Source organism: Calonectris borealis, chromosome Z, assembly GCF_964195595.1.
Source record: "Calonectris borealis chromosome Z, bCalBor7.hap1.2, whole genome shotgun sequence".
Classification (NCBI taxonomy): Eukaryota; Metazoa; Chordata; class Aves; order Procellariiformes; family Procellariidae; genus Calonectris; species Calonectris borealis.
Genome location: NC_134352.1, coordinates 37,192,860 through 37,212,026, shown reverse-complemented (window position 1 = coordinate 37,212,026; position 19,167 = coordinate 37,192,860). Strand labels below are relative to the sequence as shown.

At 36.6% G+C, this 19,167-nt stretch overlaps 1 protein-coding gene across 3 annotated transcripts in view; it reads right to left on the bottom strand.

The window, feature by feature from the left end:
* SPTLC1 (serine palmitoyltransferase long chain base subunit 1) overlaps positions 1-19,167 on the bottom strand; it is a 39,870-nt gene that overhangs the window by 7,885 nt on the left and 12,818 nt on the right. Inside the window, exons 4-12 of one of the 3 annotated variants that reach the window (XM_075137899.1) lie at positions 17,186-17,279; positions 16,640-16,712; positions 11,921-12,053; positions 10,056-10,185; positions 8,128-8,217; positions 7,276-7,383; positions 5,759-5,854; positions 5,378-5,474; positions 4,039-4,093 (exon numbers count right to left, since the gene is read on the bottom strand). In XM_075137899.1, coding sequence (XP_074994000.1) covers positions 4,039-4,093; positions 5,378-5,474; positions 5,759-5,854; positions 7,276-7,383; positions 8,128-8,217; positions 10,056-10,185; positions 11,921-12,053; positions 16,640-16,712; positions 17,186-17,279 — 876 coding nt within the window. Of the gene's footprint in view, positions 1-4,038; positions 4,094-5,377; positions 5,475-5,758; positions 5,855-6,572; positions 6,691-7,275; positions 7,384-8,127; positions 8,218-10,055; positions 10,186-11,920; positions 12,054-16,639; positions 16,713-17,185; positions 17,280-19,167 lie in introns of those variants that run through there. The other 2 variants (XM_075137900.1, XM_075137901.1) reach the window with 2 other exon arrangements.

Here is a 19,167-nt window from a genome sequence, read left to right as displayed (position 1 = left end):
ACCATAAGCATTTCCATCAGTTTTGCTAACAGAAAACTAGAATGAGGTCTCATTGAAAAAACGTCGTTTCTATGGAAGGGAAAACTCTTCAAAAATAAATCTGTTTTTCCCCAATGAAAACTTGCTTTACTGGAAAATTCTCAGCCAGGTGTAGGATATGCAATAAGTAATGAACTATTTAAGGGATACTACCTACTACTGTCACGCTTTTTGAAAAACCACAGAATTGTGTCGCATCCATCCTGTCTCCCTGCAAGAGAGCTTCTGTGTTTCTATATTTCTCTGTATTTCTCTATATTTCTTCTGTATTTCTCTCTCCATCATTTACCAGCAGTCCTGGTTAACTGGGGAGGTCCTGGATGACTGGAGGCTTGCCCATCTACAAGAAGGGCCGGAAAGAGGATCCGGGGAACTACAGGCCGGTCAGCCTGACCTTGGTGCCGGGGAAGATTATGGAGCGGTTCATTTTGAGGGCGCTCACGAGCCATGTCCGGGACAACCAGGGGATCAGGCCCAGCCAGCACGGGTTCATGGAAGGCAGGTCCTCCTTGACCAACTTGATCTCCTTCTATGACCAGGTGACGCCTCGTGGATGAGGGAAAGGCTGTGGATGTGGTTTGCCTGGACTTCAGTAAAACCTTTGACACTGTCTCCCACAGCATTCTCCTAGAGAAGCTGGCGGCTCACGGCCTAGACAGGTGCACTCTTCGCTGGGTAAAAACCTGGCTGGACGGCCGAGCCCAGAGAGTTGTGGTGAACGGAGTTAAATCCAGTTGGCGGCCGGTCACGAGCGGTGTTCCCCAGGGCTCAGTACTGGGGCCGGTCCTGTTCAATATCTTTATCAACGATCTGGACGAGGGGATCGAGTGCTCCCTCAGTAAGTTTGCAGACGACAGCAAGCTGGGTGGGAGTGTTGATCTGCTGGAGGGTAGGAAGGCTCTGCAGGGGGACCTGGACAGGCTGGATTGATGGGCTGAGGCCAACTGTATGAGGTTCAACAAGGCCAAGTGCCGGGTCCTGCACTTTGGCCACAACAACCCCATGCAATGCTACAGGCTTGGGGAAGAGTGGCTGGAAAGCTGCCCAGAGGAAAAGGACCTGGGGGTGCTGGTCGACAGCCGGCTGAACATGAGCCGGCAGTGTGCCCAGGTGGCCAAGAAGGCCAACGGCATCCTGGCTTGTATCAGAAATAGTGTGGCCAGCAGGAGCAGGGAGGTGATCGTGCCCCTGTACTCGGCACTGGTGAGGCCGCACCTCGAATCCTGTGTTCAGTTTTGGGACCCTCAGTACAAGAAGGACATTGAGGTGCTGGAGCGTGTCCAGAGAAGGGCAATGAAGCTGGTGAAGGGTCTTATGAGGAGCGGCTGAGGGAACCGGGACTGTTTAGGCTGGAGAAGAGGGGGCTGAGGGGAGACCTCATCGCGCTCTACAACTACCTGAAAGGAGGTTGTAGTGAGGTGGGTGTTGGTCTCTTCTGCCAAGTAACTAGCGATAGGACGAGAGGAAATGGCTTCAAGTTGCACCAAGGGAGGTTTAGATTGGACATTAGGAAAAATTTCTTTACTGAAAGAGTGGTCAGGCCTTGGAACAGGCTGCCCAGGGAAGTGGTTGAGTCACCATCCCTGGAAGTATTTAAAAGACGTGTAGATGAGGCGCTTAGGGACATGGTGTAGTGGGCATGGTGGTGTTGGGTTGACGGTTGGACTCGATGATCTTAGAGGTCTTTTCCAACCTTAATGATTCTATGATTCTATGATTCTATTTACTAAGATACTAGATATTTTTCAATATAAGACAGAAATCTACTTTATCTAAGATTGTTAAGGAAGTTAAGAATATTCCTGATTTGTGTTAATCATCCCATCTCTTACTGCATTTTCTTATGCTTTATAAACTACCATAGACAGTAAGAAAGTAGTTCTATACAGGATTCAGAAGAATTCTTCCATTTCTTCCACAAACCAGCACTTGGCTTGTACCAGGAACAGGAATAAACACCAGACATTCCACTAGCTTACAACACTATGGTTTCTTCCTCCACCATAGTCCACATAAAGACCAACTTTTTTTTTGGAACACTAATCACACACTGGTCCTTATGTATCAAGTGCTAAATTTCATGGGTTAGTTACACTTTGGCTAAAAGAAAGATCTCCTTTCCTTTTAATTTGTTCCTCTCACTGTATTTGTTCTAGTATGAGAAAGGAGAAAAGCTGTGTATTCTTTCCCACCTTTCTTTGTGTACCGTTCTACCACCATTTTACGCTCCCTTTTAAACCAACAGTTAGTTCCACTCTATCACAGTGAGAGCACCGTAAAGAATTGGAGTCAAGCAGCAGCCATGGTTAGGCAGGGAAGATGAGTGCATTTAACATCACAGCATTAAAAGAAGCTTGTTCTGAAAACTTTGCCTCCTCTTTGAACCATCATACACTTTTTCTAGTGTGGTTCTTGATTAAAAAAAAGAAAAACACATTGGACCCTGCAAATATTAATTCAAATCTTCTCTCTGATATTGCTTTTTGCAATTAGGATAGTTTTCCTGCTACAGGACTGCTAAATTCCATGGTGTTGTTAAGTCTTTCAAGTTCTTTCTCAGTATGACCTAGAAGAAATATTTCTTTTGCAATTTTTTTTGGACCTCTATGTTACCACACTGTTTTCCATAAGGCAAAAATACAGAAGTCCTATTACAGACACTCAGGCATTTTGCCTACTTGTTGATTTGTAACTATACTAATCACTGAATTTAAGTGAAAAAGTAGAATCAGTCACAGGATAGAAAAGTACCAGCCATAGCTTATTTGCTTCTGTTTTGCAGTGAATATTAACAAGTAAAAGATTGATAATTTTTCCTTACATTTTTTCCCCTGTATTTTAAACATATTTATAATTAGCACCTAAAAATGACAGGTAGAGAAGAGTATTACAATTATTCTCCTTTTAGCTCAATCATAACATTCTATTACTAGCAGAGATGCTAACAGTTTTCAAGTTACTCTAAAATTTTAATTTCAAGCTTAGAAGCATCTGTGTGTCTTTGACCTAAAAACCTATGCATTTTAAACCCGCATTGAAACAGAACACAGCCAAAGCAGACAAGGATTATTTGATAACAGGATTATTCCAAAGAAGTTGAATGTAGCTGAAGTTCTAACATAAAACATCAGCTAAGCAGGAAACCACTTATTTGAAATAACAAGCAACTCACACTCAATAACTAACTGACTAGTACTATAAAAAATCAGCACGTGTAATCAATCATGCATTACAGATTTTGTGTGTGTTTAGATGTTATTCATTTCTGTCATATGTAACAGAAAACTGTTGAAGAAAATGAATTGTAAAATACCAGCTAGCGTATCTATTCTGCACATTAAACAGTCATTGAATAGTCACAGTAATTTCTGTATTTTTCAGTATCAAAACCTGTCAGGAAAAAAAGCAATTACTCAGTATAGCCATCTTTTAAAACAGGATAGTGTTAGGAAACTTGAAACAGAACCCTTATTTTTCAGATAAATTCTAGCAATTCCCTGTGTGTCTCCAGAATAATGAATACTTCTATTACTATTTAACATTTAAGTCTCATATGTAAGAACAATTTTGTGTTAAAGGTGGTTGCAAGGTGCATTGAGTTGTCTGAAAGACTATCTGCTAAGCTACACCCGAAATGCTTTTACTTAAACATTTTTTTCAACATGCTTATCAGCACTTTGTACCATTGAAAGCTATCACACTCTCCTAAAGACTTAAATGTGTAAGAGCTTGCAAACATCCTCACTAGCATTAAGGTATAATCTCATTTCAATACCTGTAAAGAGATTTTAAAAACGTGGACTCTTTTTAGTAGCATAACAGAGACAGAAAAAGATTACTTTCTTCCTTTAATATATACGTCATTTAGTGTACATATCCCAGTCTAAGCATCTCTAAAATCAGAAATAGATTTGGGCAAGGAGAGTTCTTTAAAGTTGGCATTATAAAGGCATGGTCAAATCAACAACAGCCAAAAAAAAACCCCAAAAACACACTTACCCCTGTAAAGCTTTGTGAATTCGTTCACATTTAGCCCGGAGAGTCTGAAAAATGTCTACACACAAAAAAAAAAAAAAAGAAAAAGGAGAAGTCTTAGATATCCTGTTTCTACTTTACATTTCTGTAAGTCTAAGATTTCAAAAAAAGCATTTGGAAGGAAAACTAAGATATACACATCTATTGAAGTAGTAAGTCTCTGCACTACTCTTCATGATATTCCTGATTCCCATTTCTGCCAGGAAATGACAGGCTTTTAAGATCTGACAAATGTTTACCTCCCTTTACCTCATTACTCCAGCTGCATTGGTTCATGATCATATGGAAAGGATGACACAAACACTTGGTAATAGGATTGAAACAGAAGGTCCAACTTATTTATATCTATAAAATATCTACAGCCATGCAGTCTCTGCTCCTTGATCCTTTCACCAACTCACTGCAGATTCTTAAACAGCAAACTTGCAAAGGATCTGCAAACCTTGGTTCTTTTCCTCGGTAGAGGTTGACCCTCCACTACAGCTAACAGTCCTATAACTTATTCTTAATTTTTTCTTGCTTTTAACTTCTGAGGACCAGGCGGGGGTACCCAGTAGTTTTTATTTATTTGTGACAAATTAAATACTGCATCTCTCTGCAGATGTCCTCCAATCTGTTAATGCTAATGAAGGTTAAAAACAAATACACACAGATTTGGCCAATTTTGTCCTTCTCATATGCCTCCACCCCCCACAAAAAAGTCTTTCTTAGGCTCTAGCAACAAGGGCAATCCTCTGACTCCTAGAGCAGAAACTCCTGCCTGCCAACTTCATCCAAACGTCCTGTACTTGGTCCTGCCAAAATTGCAGGTGTTTGCACCATGATCATTCCTGAGATTCTTGCCTGGATGCTTACTTGGGGAAGAAAAAAAAAAAATTATATCGTGCAAGTGGAAAGGAAAGGGTTGTTCAGTCCTGAGGAAATATATTTCCATTTGTTTCTCTTTAACCTTCCCTTCCTCCATTTGTCTCAAAGGAATTTGTTTTCAAGGACAAAGCATATCACTAGTCTATAAAACAGAATAGTAATTTCTTATTTGCTTAGTGATAATCATCTCTGTCCCTCCTAGCCTCAACTCACTCTCTCATTTTCACCTGGAGGAAGGAAAGGGGAGGAAACAGTGAAGAAGAAAAGCAGGATGGCGAATTACATGAAGAAAAAATCATGCATATAAAATTAATTAGCTGAAAAAGAGAGAGGACTTACAAGAGTAAAAGCGTGAGGAATCAAAGTAAGGAGAAGTATGAGTTATTAGTTTTGGGTGAAGAAATACTGAAGAATAAGATTTTCCTGAATTAAGTACCTGGATTATCTTCCATAATATTCAGAGCCTCAATAGCAGCAGCAGCTAACAAAGGAGGTAGGGAGGCAGAAAAGCAGTAGCCTTGACCAGACAATCGCTGTGGGGGAAAATCATTTTTTTGTTTATAGCAGTATACACAATGTCTTAAAAGTTAATTCACATAAACAACCTCTCCTCCACACTTACAGGTTCATGGAAGGATTTAAAAGTAGGTCTTCAATTCACCTACAATATTTCATAGAACCAGACAGTTTCTGTATGGAGTCAAATGTTGCATAATAATTTATATCATAACACTCTTTGCAAATGGGTATTAGTAACTAACTCTCATCTCTAACTAACTAATCCTGCCACACCGTATAAAAATGAGACCTGGCTTACCTGATGGTCAATAATAAAAGATCTTCCACAGCAAAATCCTCCAATAGAAGCCAGTGAATTTTCCATGTTTGCACTAATAAGATCTATATCATCAATCTGCCAGTTAAATTAACAAGTTATTAAGAGATGCTTTTGATTACATCAAGACTATTTATAAGATAAATCTATTAAAAATGTATCTTGTTTCATATTATTGTGAATACTAGAGAAGATCCGCTAAACTATCACATATTAAAATGAAGCTACAATTGAAATAACAATTCTAAGCAATGCAAAAGGACTTTAGAAATTGAGATTTATGGATCTGTAGATAATTTACTCTTTTCCAGGCATTGCAATATGAAGAACACAAACAGAAAAAAACAAATTATATAGATACGAGTGACAATTCCTTAAAGCACTCAGTGTGACAGTGTCCTTTAAGAATGTAAGTAGTCCCACTGCAGTACTAGGAGTTAGAATGTGATTAAAATTGAGCGTAGGCATAGTTAGATCAGAGTTTGAACCTTAGAGACACAATTGTCTTATTTCACTTGTTAGTTGCAAACTCATTTTTTTTCAGGCTCTGTAATGCACACTGATGACCACTGCTACAAATTCCCATTCTGCACAGACAAAACTGAAAGATTATGTTTGTAAATGAATTTAACATAGAAGCCAATCAACCAGATGGTAGTACTTGGCAAGCATCACAGTAGCACTGTTTTTTTCCTTTTCTAAAGCTGTTTAACATTCATTTCCGCTCTTCCACATTTGGTATTAAGACACTTAAACTGAAAACAATAGGAGATAGGGGAAGAGAGAATTAATTCTCAGAATTTGATATTTCACTTCCAAACTGAACTCAGACACTGTCAGAATGTAGTGAGAGATGCTCCACACTAAGACACTGGCAACCAAAAGAGCACTTCTTCCTTCCCCAGCTCAGGTAGCTGTGGTAACAAACAACCACAAGGATACAGTTTTGGATTCCCAAAGTACTCCTCAGCTAAATAAACAGCACAAAAAGTAGACTCTTGGAAAAATAGTTTGGCTTAATCTGCCGGTAAAGTAGTAAGACAACATCTTTCAAAGGACCATCAAAAGCTTTATCCTATTTTTCCCCACTGGCGTAAAAGGCAATAGAGCAAAGTAGGTTGGCTATATACTGAGAAGATTTTTCTGACTTACCCCAAGCCCCCAAATATTTCTGTGTAAGCATGACACTTTTAAGTGTATGTGGCTGAAAAATACTGCAATTGCCATCTCACCAAGTGTCCAAAAAAAGGTTAAAATAATGCCCTGAAAAATTCTTTTGTTATCTTTCTCACTAAAGGTAAGTAGAATTATTTCAAGTAAGCATGTGAAAGAAAAGTGCCAAGACCTGAATGCTTTAAGACTGATAAAGAAAAGTATGTTCAAATTTCTATCATACACTACTAAATATTGTTAATGCCACAGGTGTAAGAAATGAATTCCGCAATTTGCTTCTGTACAAGTCTCTTGTTCACAATAAAACTCACAAAAAAGTCACTTACATTTATTCCAAAGTGTTCAGTAATTCCTCTTCCGTGTTCTCCAAGGACTCCGAAGGAAAGGCTCTCCTCCAAAAATATTCTAACTTTGTATTTATACTTCAATTTTATCTAAACCAGAGGAAATTATATAAAATACAAGTCAAGCCCATCAGAATTTGGTAACAAAATGGCTGGGGGAGATAAGGTAAAGACACACAAGTACAGTACCCTGAATACTGCAAAAATGTCAGCTCTAGAGTTGTGTTCTGTCATTAAGACATTTTAAAAGCTTTCAAAATTCTTGCACCATGTAAGACTAGAGTAATTTCATAAATGTTCATGTACCAAGATTTTTTTTTTTTTTAAAAATAGGCTATCAAGTACTTTCAAGATGATGCATTTTCACAGCATTTCTTCCATGATCTACTAGAATATAGCCTGAACAAAAAGCCAATTTATGCCGAATAGCAAATATTTTCCTTGGAATCACTGTTTATGACAGCTGTGTGAGGGTTACTTTGAAACTTCTTTATTTTTTTAGATATAACTTAGTTAAACAATTTAGTATCATACAGTATAGCTGAAAATACAGTATATTTTACGGGTTAAAAACTAAGACCATATCCCAATATTCATTTGCAAGTCTCATTACATATAGTTTCAGAATCCTAATCCTGATCAAAAGTTTCAAAACAATGTAAGGTTTGGGATCGCCATTTCATCAACTTTCTCTAGTTTGGGAAAGCAAGAAGGTAAAGAAAAAAAAAAATGCATGCAGAGCTTTTCTATGTAGGCTTAACTATATGATACTACTATTTCATTAGTCACATGTTTTCATACGCAGAGTTTAAAAGGCAAAGTGAAACCACTTACCAATTCTGGAAGAGGGCAAACATCTCCTGTGTTCATATACAATCCTTCCACTACAATAAACCTTCGAGTTACACGGGCCTTGCGAGGATTCTTCAGAGAAAGATACAGTTTCAGTTCGTATCAATTGTTACTAACAAGCGAAGCTCTGAAGATTTTTTGATAGGGAAGGACAGTAATGGGAAGGGAAGGAACATAATGTCTCTTTTCCAAGTAAGCTTTTACTTTAGTTTAAATTCAGTATTTATCATTTGTAATGCAAGTTGAAATGCCTCCTGGGACTAGTTTTTCTTTATTTTGTAATAATTTTAAAGCTTTCAACTCTTACACAAGATTTAAGATGCCTTGTTTTGCAACAAATCATAACCAATCCATTTGAACTTTATGAATAAAACACAAACAATACAACTACAGAACAAATACTACAAATCTTGGTCTCTATTATATTCATCATTAGTCTGAGCATTTAAAAGGCTTTTCAACAAGTGGTTTATGCACCAGGATTCTCAATACAGCTCAAACCTCTCACAAGTAGTGTCTTCATGAAACACAATCCAAAAGTATTCATAACATTCAAGCTACAATCTCCTTGTCTGATCTCTGGACAATATAGGCCATAAGAATACCCTGCCCTGGTTTCTGTTTAAACTTCAATGGTATGATTTGAGTTTTGTTGTTTTAAAATGCCATTCCCCTGGTATTTACTATAAACCTTATTGATATCTTCCGATCAAGGATATTAAGTCATGCTTCTTGCCTTTTTCAGTTCTTGTTAAAAGATTCAGAGAACATCTATTTGACTTTTCTGAGTGGTAGGCACCAAAACTAGGCACAGTCCAGTCCACAAGTTGGACCAACTCTAGTGGTAAGATCTACCCCTCCCTAGTCAGTATGTCTTAGTTATACATGCAAGGTCTATATTAAGCTCTTGGCCACCAACTTTATGTTCACATTCAGCTAATTACATTAAGAAACTTTAACCATGTAGCTAAATCAAAGCACTCTGCTCTAACAAACCTAATGTGTTACACAAATTGCATCAATAGTCTGTCAACCACATCTAAAAACTCATATAAAGATTATCTGACAAAATGTATTTTCCGTTAAGGTATGTTAACTAGTATGTTGTCTGTAAATTTGCTATTAATCAGATCCATTACTGATTTAGATTGATGTTAAGCAGATTGGCTTATAATTATGCAGTTTATCTACTTTACTTTTTCTATGGGTTAGCACAAAATCAGCTTTCTTCCAATTGTCTGTAACTTTCCAGCACTGTGTGAATGAGACACAGCGAATTCTTTTAAGATTTGTTTAACGAAGTTATCTGTACTTGCAGATCCTGATTTTAGTAGCTGCTTTTGGATACCCTTTTGTAGTACTGTCAGAATGAGAAGCAAGCCATCAAACTGACCCAAATTTTTCAAGAAAGAGAACATCTTAAGAGTTGAGTGCAAGATAGGGGGGAAAAAAAAAAGAATCATATTGATTCTATAAATTAAAGGGTTAGGACTAGCCATGTTGATTTTACAGTGTGGCTTTTGAAGTGATAATTAACTTGCATGATTTATTAGGTAAATGCAGTTATACAAATTTCTAAAAGACCAAAAATAAGTTCTGTAATAGTATTTTAAAAAAATAAAATAATCTCACACTTCAGTCATCTGCCCATAAAGATATTCCCTCATTACCAATGCCTGTGAGCTTGCTTCCAGCAGTTACGCAGACAATGCAGATAAATAAATAAATATGTATTTTTTTAAAAGAAAAATCTATCTTAATTACATAAGCAACATTAACTGCTCAATACAGATTTAGGAAAACCAAATAACTGCCTCTAAGCATTGCATCCATTCAATTACACAACCCAGTAAAAAAATGTGGGGGTGGTGGCACAAAAGAGTACAAATATTTCTTCAAAGGAATGGTACCTTTTGATCTTCAGTCTCTTGTTCTTTCAACAGTCGTTCAAGGTCAGCCATATCATTATGCTTAAATAACTTGATGTTACTTCGAGATGCTTGTAATCCCTTCTGAATAGCAAAGCAGGCAGCTTCATCTCTGTAAATACAGCAAGCCCTTCTAAGTTTGCACTCGGTTTAACAATTATTCAAAGAAAGCTGGCTATTAGGACTGTCCTGTTTTTGAGCAGATATCTGTACTTAGGTGTAGTTAAAACCAGATTTATTAAAGCATCATATATTTTATTTACATTTTGAAAACTCATTTCCAAAGCTTCTCAACTTTCCTATGCTCTATAGCCACTAAAAGCAAGCCAACAGATTTTTTTCTTGAAGTGTACACTGGTCCTTTTGTTTGTATGTGTCAGCAGTTTATTTGAGCACAACATTCCATGGAACAGGTACAATACCATGGTAATCATCCCAGAAACATCTCATGCCATTTGCTCTGGGTCTTAGAAAAAAGGTACAAAGATGTGCCTGTAACATTTATAGTGGTCCTCCAAGTATTCAAAACCTCCTTTTTAATATCCTTCGGGAATTACTGTATCAGTGTTCAAAGAACTATTCGCCATTTTTAAGTGCTGGAAAAGCAAATCTCTGAGCATGATGGGGTATGCAGTTTCACAGCTGCTTAAGTTGAGTAATCTTTTAAAACTGGCAACTAAATCAAACCTTCTGCACATGCTAAATGCAGTAATTTCAATCAAGTTACTCTTAAATATGGTGAGATCTTTTGTCAGTAAGAAACTGAAACAGTACAAGATAGCTAAATACAGGATACACTGGCACCTGAATAGTGTGCACAATCCTGGTCATTCATCTCAAAAAAGCTGATCCGGAAAATGTTCAAAGATGACCAAAAACATGATCAAAGTTATGAAAGAACTGATGTAAAAGAAGTCAAATAGGCTGCAAGCCTTACCCTTAGAAAAGGGAGTACTAAAGAAAGATTTTGGCAGACAAATACAAAAGTGTCAGTGTGTTGTGGCTTAAACCCAGCAGGCAGCTAAGCCCCACATTGCCACTCACTCACTCCCCCCATGGAGAAGATGCATCAGTTCACTGTCTAAAAATCAAATGCATCAATTGAAATTAGTAGGTGTTATATTCAAAACAAGTATTTCTTCATATTTTTTCATAAAATGTTCAAGTTAAACTGTGAAATTACATGTCATAGAAGCATTGTGGATATTAAAGGTTTACAAAGGTACTAAAAGAATAGGAAGGCTTAAGAAAATTCAACTGCTACCAAATCCAAACCCTCCTTTTTGGCTCAGAAAGCTTTGAGTATTTTTACATTGTTTTTCCTGTTTTTTTACTCTTCCCTAGACAAATTATGACTGGCTACTCTCAGGGACCAAATAGTGGGCTTGCTGAATCCTTAGTTTGACCCTGCATAGCTGTTCTTGTGTTATTTTAATATGTGCCAATATTTATCCAACCAATCCATTGCAAATATGCATGAGGGGAACAACTGTCCTGCAAGAAAGGTGAAAAGCCAGCAGTAAACAGGAGAAAAGCAAATATGACTGTACAGTTTCTTAAGAAGAAAACTAGGTATTAGACTTCTGTTAGTTCTTGCATGCACAAGTTGGTTTTTTTTTTCCCCAGCTGAGTGCCCAAGTCTGCTCTTCCATGATAAAAGCAGTGACTGATTTGATTTGGAGTATTTCGCAAAGAAAAGATACTTGAGCTTTATACAACAAAATACTTGATCAAAACCAGCATTATTTTCTAAATGGTTAACTTAATATGATTAACAATAATGAAAAAGAAGAACTGAAAGCAAAACTCTTTAATCTGGAATTTCCCAAGTAGAAAACAATACTTACACAAACACAATGTCCCCTCTTTTCGAATATGCAGGAATAGCACTGGCAATTGTTGCAAATCCATACGAGTATATAATAGCTTCCTCTGTCCTCATGAATTTTGCTAGTCGTTCTTCTAATTCTAAGTGCACATCTATTTGAGAGAAAAATTGAAAAAATGTTACATAGTTTACTTGTTTTTATATCAGAAAGACTATCATTGCTTTTAGCAATGATCTAATTGCAGCAAATAGAATGTTTATTTGTAGGAACAGTGTTACAACAAATAACTTCCCAAAAACCAGCTGCAACCACTCCAGCCTTACTTAAACTGACAAGTAACCCAATATTAATCAGAAGCTTTGATAGATCTGAAAATATTTATGTAATGTGGTTCTCTAATGTTTTTATGCAATGGTAATTAAAATCTACTTGTGATTAAACCACAAGTAAATGATGCAGTGTTCCTGGACTGCAACTAGGGAGCACAGTTTCTACAGTCAGACAACAAATAGGTATGTAATTTATAGCAATTAATGAGGTCCTGTTGGCAGGCTCTCAGTTCTTCCAAGCTGATGGTTCCACTGCATATAGCACAGCTATCATTGTAACAGAAAACTGCTCTTGTCAGGCTGCAATCACATACCATCTCCTGCACGCCAATTGAAAAGGTCACCATCTCCATGCCAGAGATTACTCACCCTTAAGATAAATTGACACAATTACACACACAAGCATTTCCCAAGCCAATTCGGTCAAAGTGACCCACGTTAGAAACAAAACACCACTAAATTAAAAGATTAAGAAGGGTAATACCACATGGTGAGTGGACTGCTGCTGCAAAAACGTGACCACAGCATTAAGTATTCTGCCTAAGCAAAATAACCTGTATCAGACAAACTTTTATTTTAATTGTGTAACTCTCCTGCCGCTACCTGCTTCTGCTAGCAAATGTTAGTCAGAGAATTATGCCTTTTATCAACTGGAAATACACAAGATTAAAGGACAAATAGAGGTAGTTGCTGTGTGACTTGAAAGATCACCATTGGCCAAACGTTACCTTTTTGCAATTATTGAAAGTTCATTGAAACTAAAATCAATGAGGCAACATCAGTGAAAAATACAGATTCTTCAACCGTGCCTATGAGGCACAGTTACGTCAATGTTGCTATTTCTAGCCACATACCAACAGCAAGGGTGTAGGAAGAAAGGGCTTTGTAAAAATCTTAACTTCGCCATAGTAAACAAATATTTAGCATAACCTTTCCCGAAAAGAGCGCATCCACCTGATTCATGTATTTATACATAAAAGCAAAAGGTATGTCTTCAAACAACAGCCTCCCAATCACAGTCAAAAGCAGTTTTATCCATCGACTGCAAACTATAAATTTTCAACAATCCTTTCCTAATGTTTACCTGAGCATCAAAAAATGGAATAGAAAGGAATTCTTTTATTTGTTTTTTTCCACTGTTTTAAAATGGAAACAAAAAGTTTAATCACTTATTATTTGAAAGTTTTCTTTTGCTACCTATCACTTTGATCCAGCTGTATCAGATACACCAAATGTTTGGAGAAACCTAGAACAGCCTTTTTTCTCCAAAGCCTTTGGAAGGAAGGATACCTATTGGAGTTATCTAATCTACTTTCTGATAGAGACTTTAAGTAGTCCTTTTTCAGAATCTTTGTATCTTTTTCTTTATTGTTACATGGACTTCAGGACCAATGAAACAATCTCCAGTCAGGCTTCAAAACAGGATGGATAAACTTTGATTCAATTATTGAACAAAAAGCCTAAGAAAGATCTTTTTCTGGCACCAAGCACCAAAAAAAGAGGCAATATAAACAATATTCAGCCGAAAATGTTCCTTCTTGAAGCCCTACCAGTAGAGAATAACAGATTAGGGGAAATAAGGACTGAACTGCTACTTTGAGTGTCCAGCTATTGATAAGTAATGGGGAAAAATGTTTTGTTTGAGTGTAAAAGACCACCTACATCCTTTAACTAAAGAACTGGAAAAGATGATAAGACTATCACAGTTAAAAATGAAAACTTGCATGCTTCTCACTGAGCTTTACTCAGCAAGATCCAGCACTACACTGAGCAAGGGGTAGGTAAAAACAGTGGGCAAAAGAAATACTGTCAGCAATAATGAGCTAATGAATATAACCAGATTTGTGTTAAGGAAAAAAATTCTACAACCCTCCTGAATTTTGCCAAGGGCGAGAACATTTAAGTTCAGAATGACATACAGCATATACGAATTTGATACATCGTTACATAAGGGAATGAATGCTTTGTATAATTGTGAGGTTGAAAAGCTTAAGACAGTATTAAGGCTTCACTACCATTCCACCATGACAAAAACAGAATACTATCTGACTCTCCTATTCTTTATTGCAATGGTTTGCTTTAGTCTGGTTACATCACCTGGATTAATCTAGCTTAAGTGAAAGCTGCAAACACTACCTAGAGTACATATGCACAGAGGAAGATATGATTGGAACAGCTTTCTACAAAATTATCAAACCTTAATAAAGCTATTATTGTCAACAACTGCTATGAAGGGCCAGTTTAATGCCTAGCACATGCTCACATGCAAATGAAGAGCAGAAGAAGAACCGAGGCCAAATCCCACATCATCTTTTATGTATTTTATCGGGTAGCCAGTCCCGATCTTCACAGTAGTACTGAAATTATCACTGCTAGGCAATCAACAATAGCCTTAAAAAAAAGAAATCCACCACCAAAAGAGTGATACACTCCTCAGCTGCCATTATGGAGAAAATAACCATAAAGATTCAGTTATGTGTGAATATACTAGTATTTCAAGCTTATCATAGGATAAAGGCATGGATGCAGTTTTCAGGGATATAGCACAAAGCAAAAATGTCTTAATAAGGACACTCTAAATCTACAAAATCCCTTCAAACAGGCAGAGATAAGAAGAATCAAGTCTCCATTCAAAATAAATTATAACATGATATCCACATTTCCAAATAAAGAGATCTCTAATATTGGTATGAAATATCAGCCCCTAAGAGGGGCTAATTCTGAGTGACAACAATGACAATCATCAATTAAATCCTATACAGTTAAGAAAGAGGAAACTACATAGTTCCGGACACAACGTGACTCATTTACGAAAGTCACAGCACACAAAAAATTGTGTGAAAAGTTTGAGGCGTTCAACGTTACTGATGTAAGAAGTGTTTCTTATCAGAGATTCATAATCCTGCAATACTCAAATGTTTAAAGTCAAGGGAAAATGGGAAGACATTGGGATCCAACAAGAAAAGCAGGTATTTGCCTCAAATTTTAAACCAATTCTCCGTTACTTTATCTGTAAAAGATATCTCAAATAGGTGAGTATAACATCATTTCTTCACTAGTCATACAGCAATACCACAGACTATATCCCCTGTTTTGTGAAATGGACTATTTACCCAAAAAATTCAGAAGCCAATGAACAGCAACCAAACCAAATGCAAAAGCTATACAGTTTGGATCTTAGGATAAGACCTCCAAAGAGGGCAGGAGACAACCCAAAGAATCTCTCTTACCAGAGAACATAAACTTTTAACCAGTCGGTTTCAAATAATTACCAGAAAGAAGCAAAGTGAAAGATTTCACAAAACTAAAATCAGCTTGGACTCAAAAGGCACGAGGCATTAGTACAGAAGTTTCTTTAAGCTTTTCAGTGTTTTTGAAAAAAAAAAAAAAAGCCCGTTTGAATTCCAACAGATCACTGCTGAGCTGTGATCGCTGAGGGAATCTAGCTTCCTAAAACCTCTCTACTAATCAATTGGCTACAATCACCTTCTTTAGAAACGAATTACGGTTCTAGGCTAATGAACAATCTATAAGATTGATATCAAAGACTCAACTTCATTCTGATATATAGACTTCTAACAAATCAAAATAGGTACAGCACCTGGTTGATCATTTAAAGAACTAGTTTGATTAACTGAGAAAAGTTCAAGTTAGTCTTGAATTCAAGGCTATAGGAAGCTAATTCTATGAAATCATTTGAGTACAAACATGCTGTGAATTCCACCACCTCTGGGAAGAGACTGGAAAGTTCACAAGACAGTAAGTCGATGGTTTTAGCCTGCAACTGTGCAGCTTTTCATGTATTACTCTTTGGTTTCCACGCAGTATTTCAAAATACCAATGCCTGCAAAGAACTATTTCCAGAGGCTGATATTTAACAACTTACTACTTCTTCAAAAGAATAAAAAAACCCTTAGTAACACATGCTCGCATAATAAAATCTAATTACAACATTAAAGTTATCAGTAAAGGAAAACTTCATTCTGACTACAGCATTAGATAAACTTAACTAATAATCTTTATCATAGAAATCAGACTGCCCTCTTGTGGTCTACTTAGAAACTTATTATTAATTTACACTTAAATTCACCATGCATGATTAAATTCCAATATGTTTGTTTTCTCTTTCTACTATGGTGCCCAGAAGTAAAACAGATTATATTTAACTTCACAACTCTCCTCCAAGACCAGCATTAGAAAGAATAAGAAAATACATAAAATGAACAAGAAACAAAGCTACGAACAATAAACGCTACCAATCCATAACAATTACAGCAAAAAGTGTGTTAGAGGGTAACTGTTCTTCACAGTGATAGAAATAATTTGCTGCTTATATATAGGACTATTTTGGCTGACTTACCAAACCAGTCTGAACACCTTTAAAGGCAGATCAAAGAAAGTTACTCACCAAAAGTACCATAGAATCCTCTAGGTCCACAAGTGCCAACACCATATTTCTTCAGGGATGCCTGGGCCGCACTCTTTAACGGAAAAGAATTACATGAAATATTTACTCTTACGCTAGATCTCTAACTCTTCTATACACTTCACATTGACAATTTTATACCAATGTACACAGGTCAGTTCTTGCATCATGTAACATGACCTGCTTTACAGAAAATATAATAATGTACTAAATTCTACGCATTAATTTCACATCAAAACTATTTTAGACAAGTGTTCAAGCATCATTCATTGTATTCTAATGATTAAGGACATTAGATACTAATGTAACTTGATAATCAGCTAGTATGCAGTAAGTATACCAGATTAAACTTTAGCAAAAAGACAAACTTAAATAGCACAAAATTACAAGGTTTATAATCTTCCTTGCTGCTTTAGAAGTATACTTCCTTGACAAAGTTTGTGCTTTCTGAAGTCATTCTTAATTTCAAAATAAAATACAAAGTAAAAGAGGAGTAATCACACAAATACAATAACTGGAAGAACTCACCTTAACCTTTTCATTATCCAAAAGTCCAAGAAAGTTAAACGATGCAAAGTTTATACATTCCTTGCCATTAACAGTGATTATATGGGTGGGAGGACTGAAAAAAAATTACAGACCTATTGTTATAAATGAGCAGTTGCCATTTTAATAAACAGTCAAACAGTACAGGAGCTTTATTTTTCAACAGTGAGAGGCACACAGCTTTTTCAAGATTCCCTCCTTCCACTGCCTCCTTTGCAGCTGCCAATCAATATTTAAGTGCAGTGTCAAGTCACAAATATACTACCATACTCAGCAAAAACTGTGTTCCTGTAGTTTAATACAGAAACTCTAAATACCTTCCTGAGATATTTAGTTTAATGATTCCTTGCTGAAAACTTAATTCATACAAAGATGACTCCTGAAGAGATAAATCAAGCTTCTCCTTCAAAAGCAAAGTGGTATCTGTTTGAAAGAAGGAATACTACAAACAAAAAGGAAATTTCATTACTACTTACTTCCATGATAAAAATGAATTTAAAACCAATGTTTTTGTCATAAAGCAAACCCACAACACCAATCTTGTACTCAGTAGGGCTCCTGAAATATAGGTATTAGCTGTAAGCAGACAAAAGTATTGTTTTATCTGTATTATCATCTCAAGTTTCCCGTTCTGTTTAATCTGTAACAGTTTGAATAACTCATGTAATCAGGAAACACAGAGAGTGTGAAAACACCCAACATTGACAAAAGAATGAGAGCACAATATATATGAAGCAAAGGGCAGAGAAATTTTCTGCCCTAAAAAATTATGATTTAGATAAACAGTTATTAAAAAATTGAAGATAAAAATAGCTATTACCCCTTTAAACGCAAGCATCATATCTGTGTGCTGTATTCTAAAAGCAATCCTGTTTTGGCAATTACACACTTCAATACTACAAAATCAAAAGTTTCAATTAATCACTCAGAGTGTTGAGAAGTCTCAAAGTTAAGCCGAATACAAAACCTTATGTCTGCCCATTTCTGTATGCGTTGTCAAATGTTACAGTTGAGATCCTATACTATTCCTCAAACACAATAGTTTCAACAAGCTTTTCCCATGTGGAAACTAGCACTGAGCAATTTTCACAATCAAAATTAAACAGGGCTGCTCAAATGTCAAATGCCTGTGCACAGCTGCTCCAAATCTGGTTGCTGACAATATTTCAATGGGTACATTTAGCGTGCAAACCAAATAAATTTTAAGCCCAAGCTGTTCACTACAAGTTAAGAAAAACACTGAACTGTCTGAACTTCACTTTAAAAAACTCCATGATTTTGTTTTGTATCTGTTCATTTTAAAAATTAAGCACATGTTGCTTCAACCAAGCAATTGCAAAGCTTACAAAACAGCTTTGGAAAGCTTTTGACTAACACAGTGCATATGCCGTGCCATCTTCACCACTGTCATTCCATGACATTAAACTGACACAAGCTGAACCTGACCCCACAAAGAAGCAGTCCTGCATTACTGCAGTGCACCTTCTGCACAGTAGTAGCATTATACAAATGTGCAGTGAACTGTCTTGGGGAACAGACTGCCATTAAAAATATACCTGGATCTGCTCCTCTGTCTTGCTCATCAACGAGCTGTACCAAATGTTGGAAGTCCTATTAAGTGAAGTCACTACTTAGGTTCGCAGATACTGACAAAAGCAGATCTATACTTATGCATTTTGGCACTAACATGAGGTTCAGGATATTCCCAGTATACTATTAAACTTGGTAAATTTACAACAGTTTGCCCCCACAGCTCCATGTCTCAAGCCTAGAAAATACACTAATGTTCACCAACAACTCGCCCCTAACAAAGCTGTAGCCCTCATGAAAACATAGCCATCAGATAGCATTCTGACAGCAAACTTTGCTACCAGAATTTTACCCAACCTTCTAAAGGAACACTCATAGTTAGGCAGAATCACTCATGGAAAAGCTTATTCCAGTGAATAATTATATCCAAAACA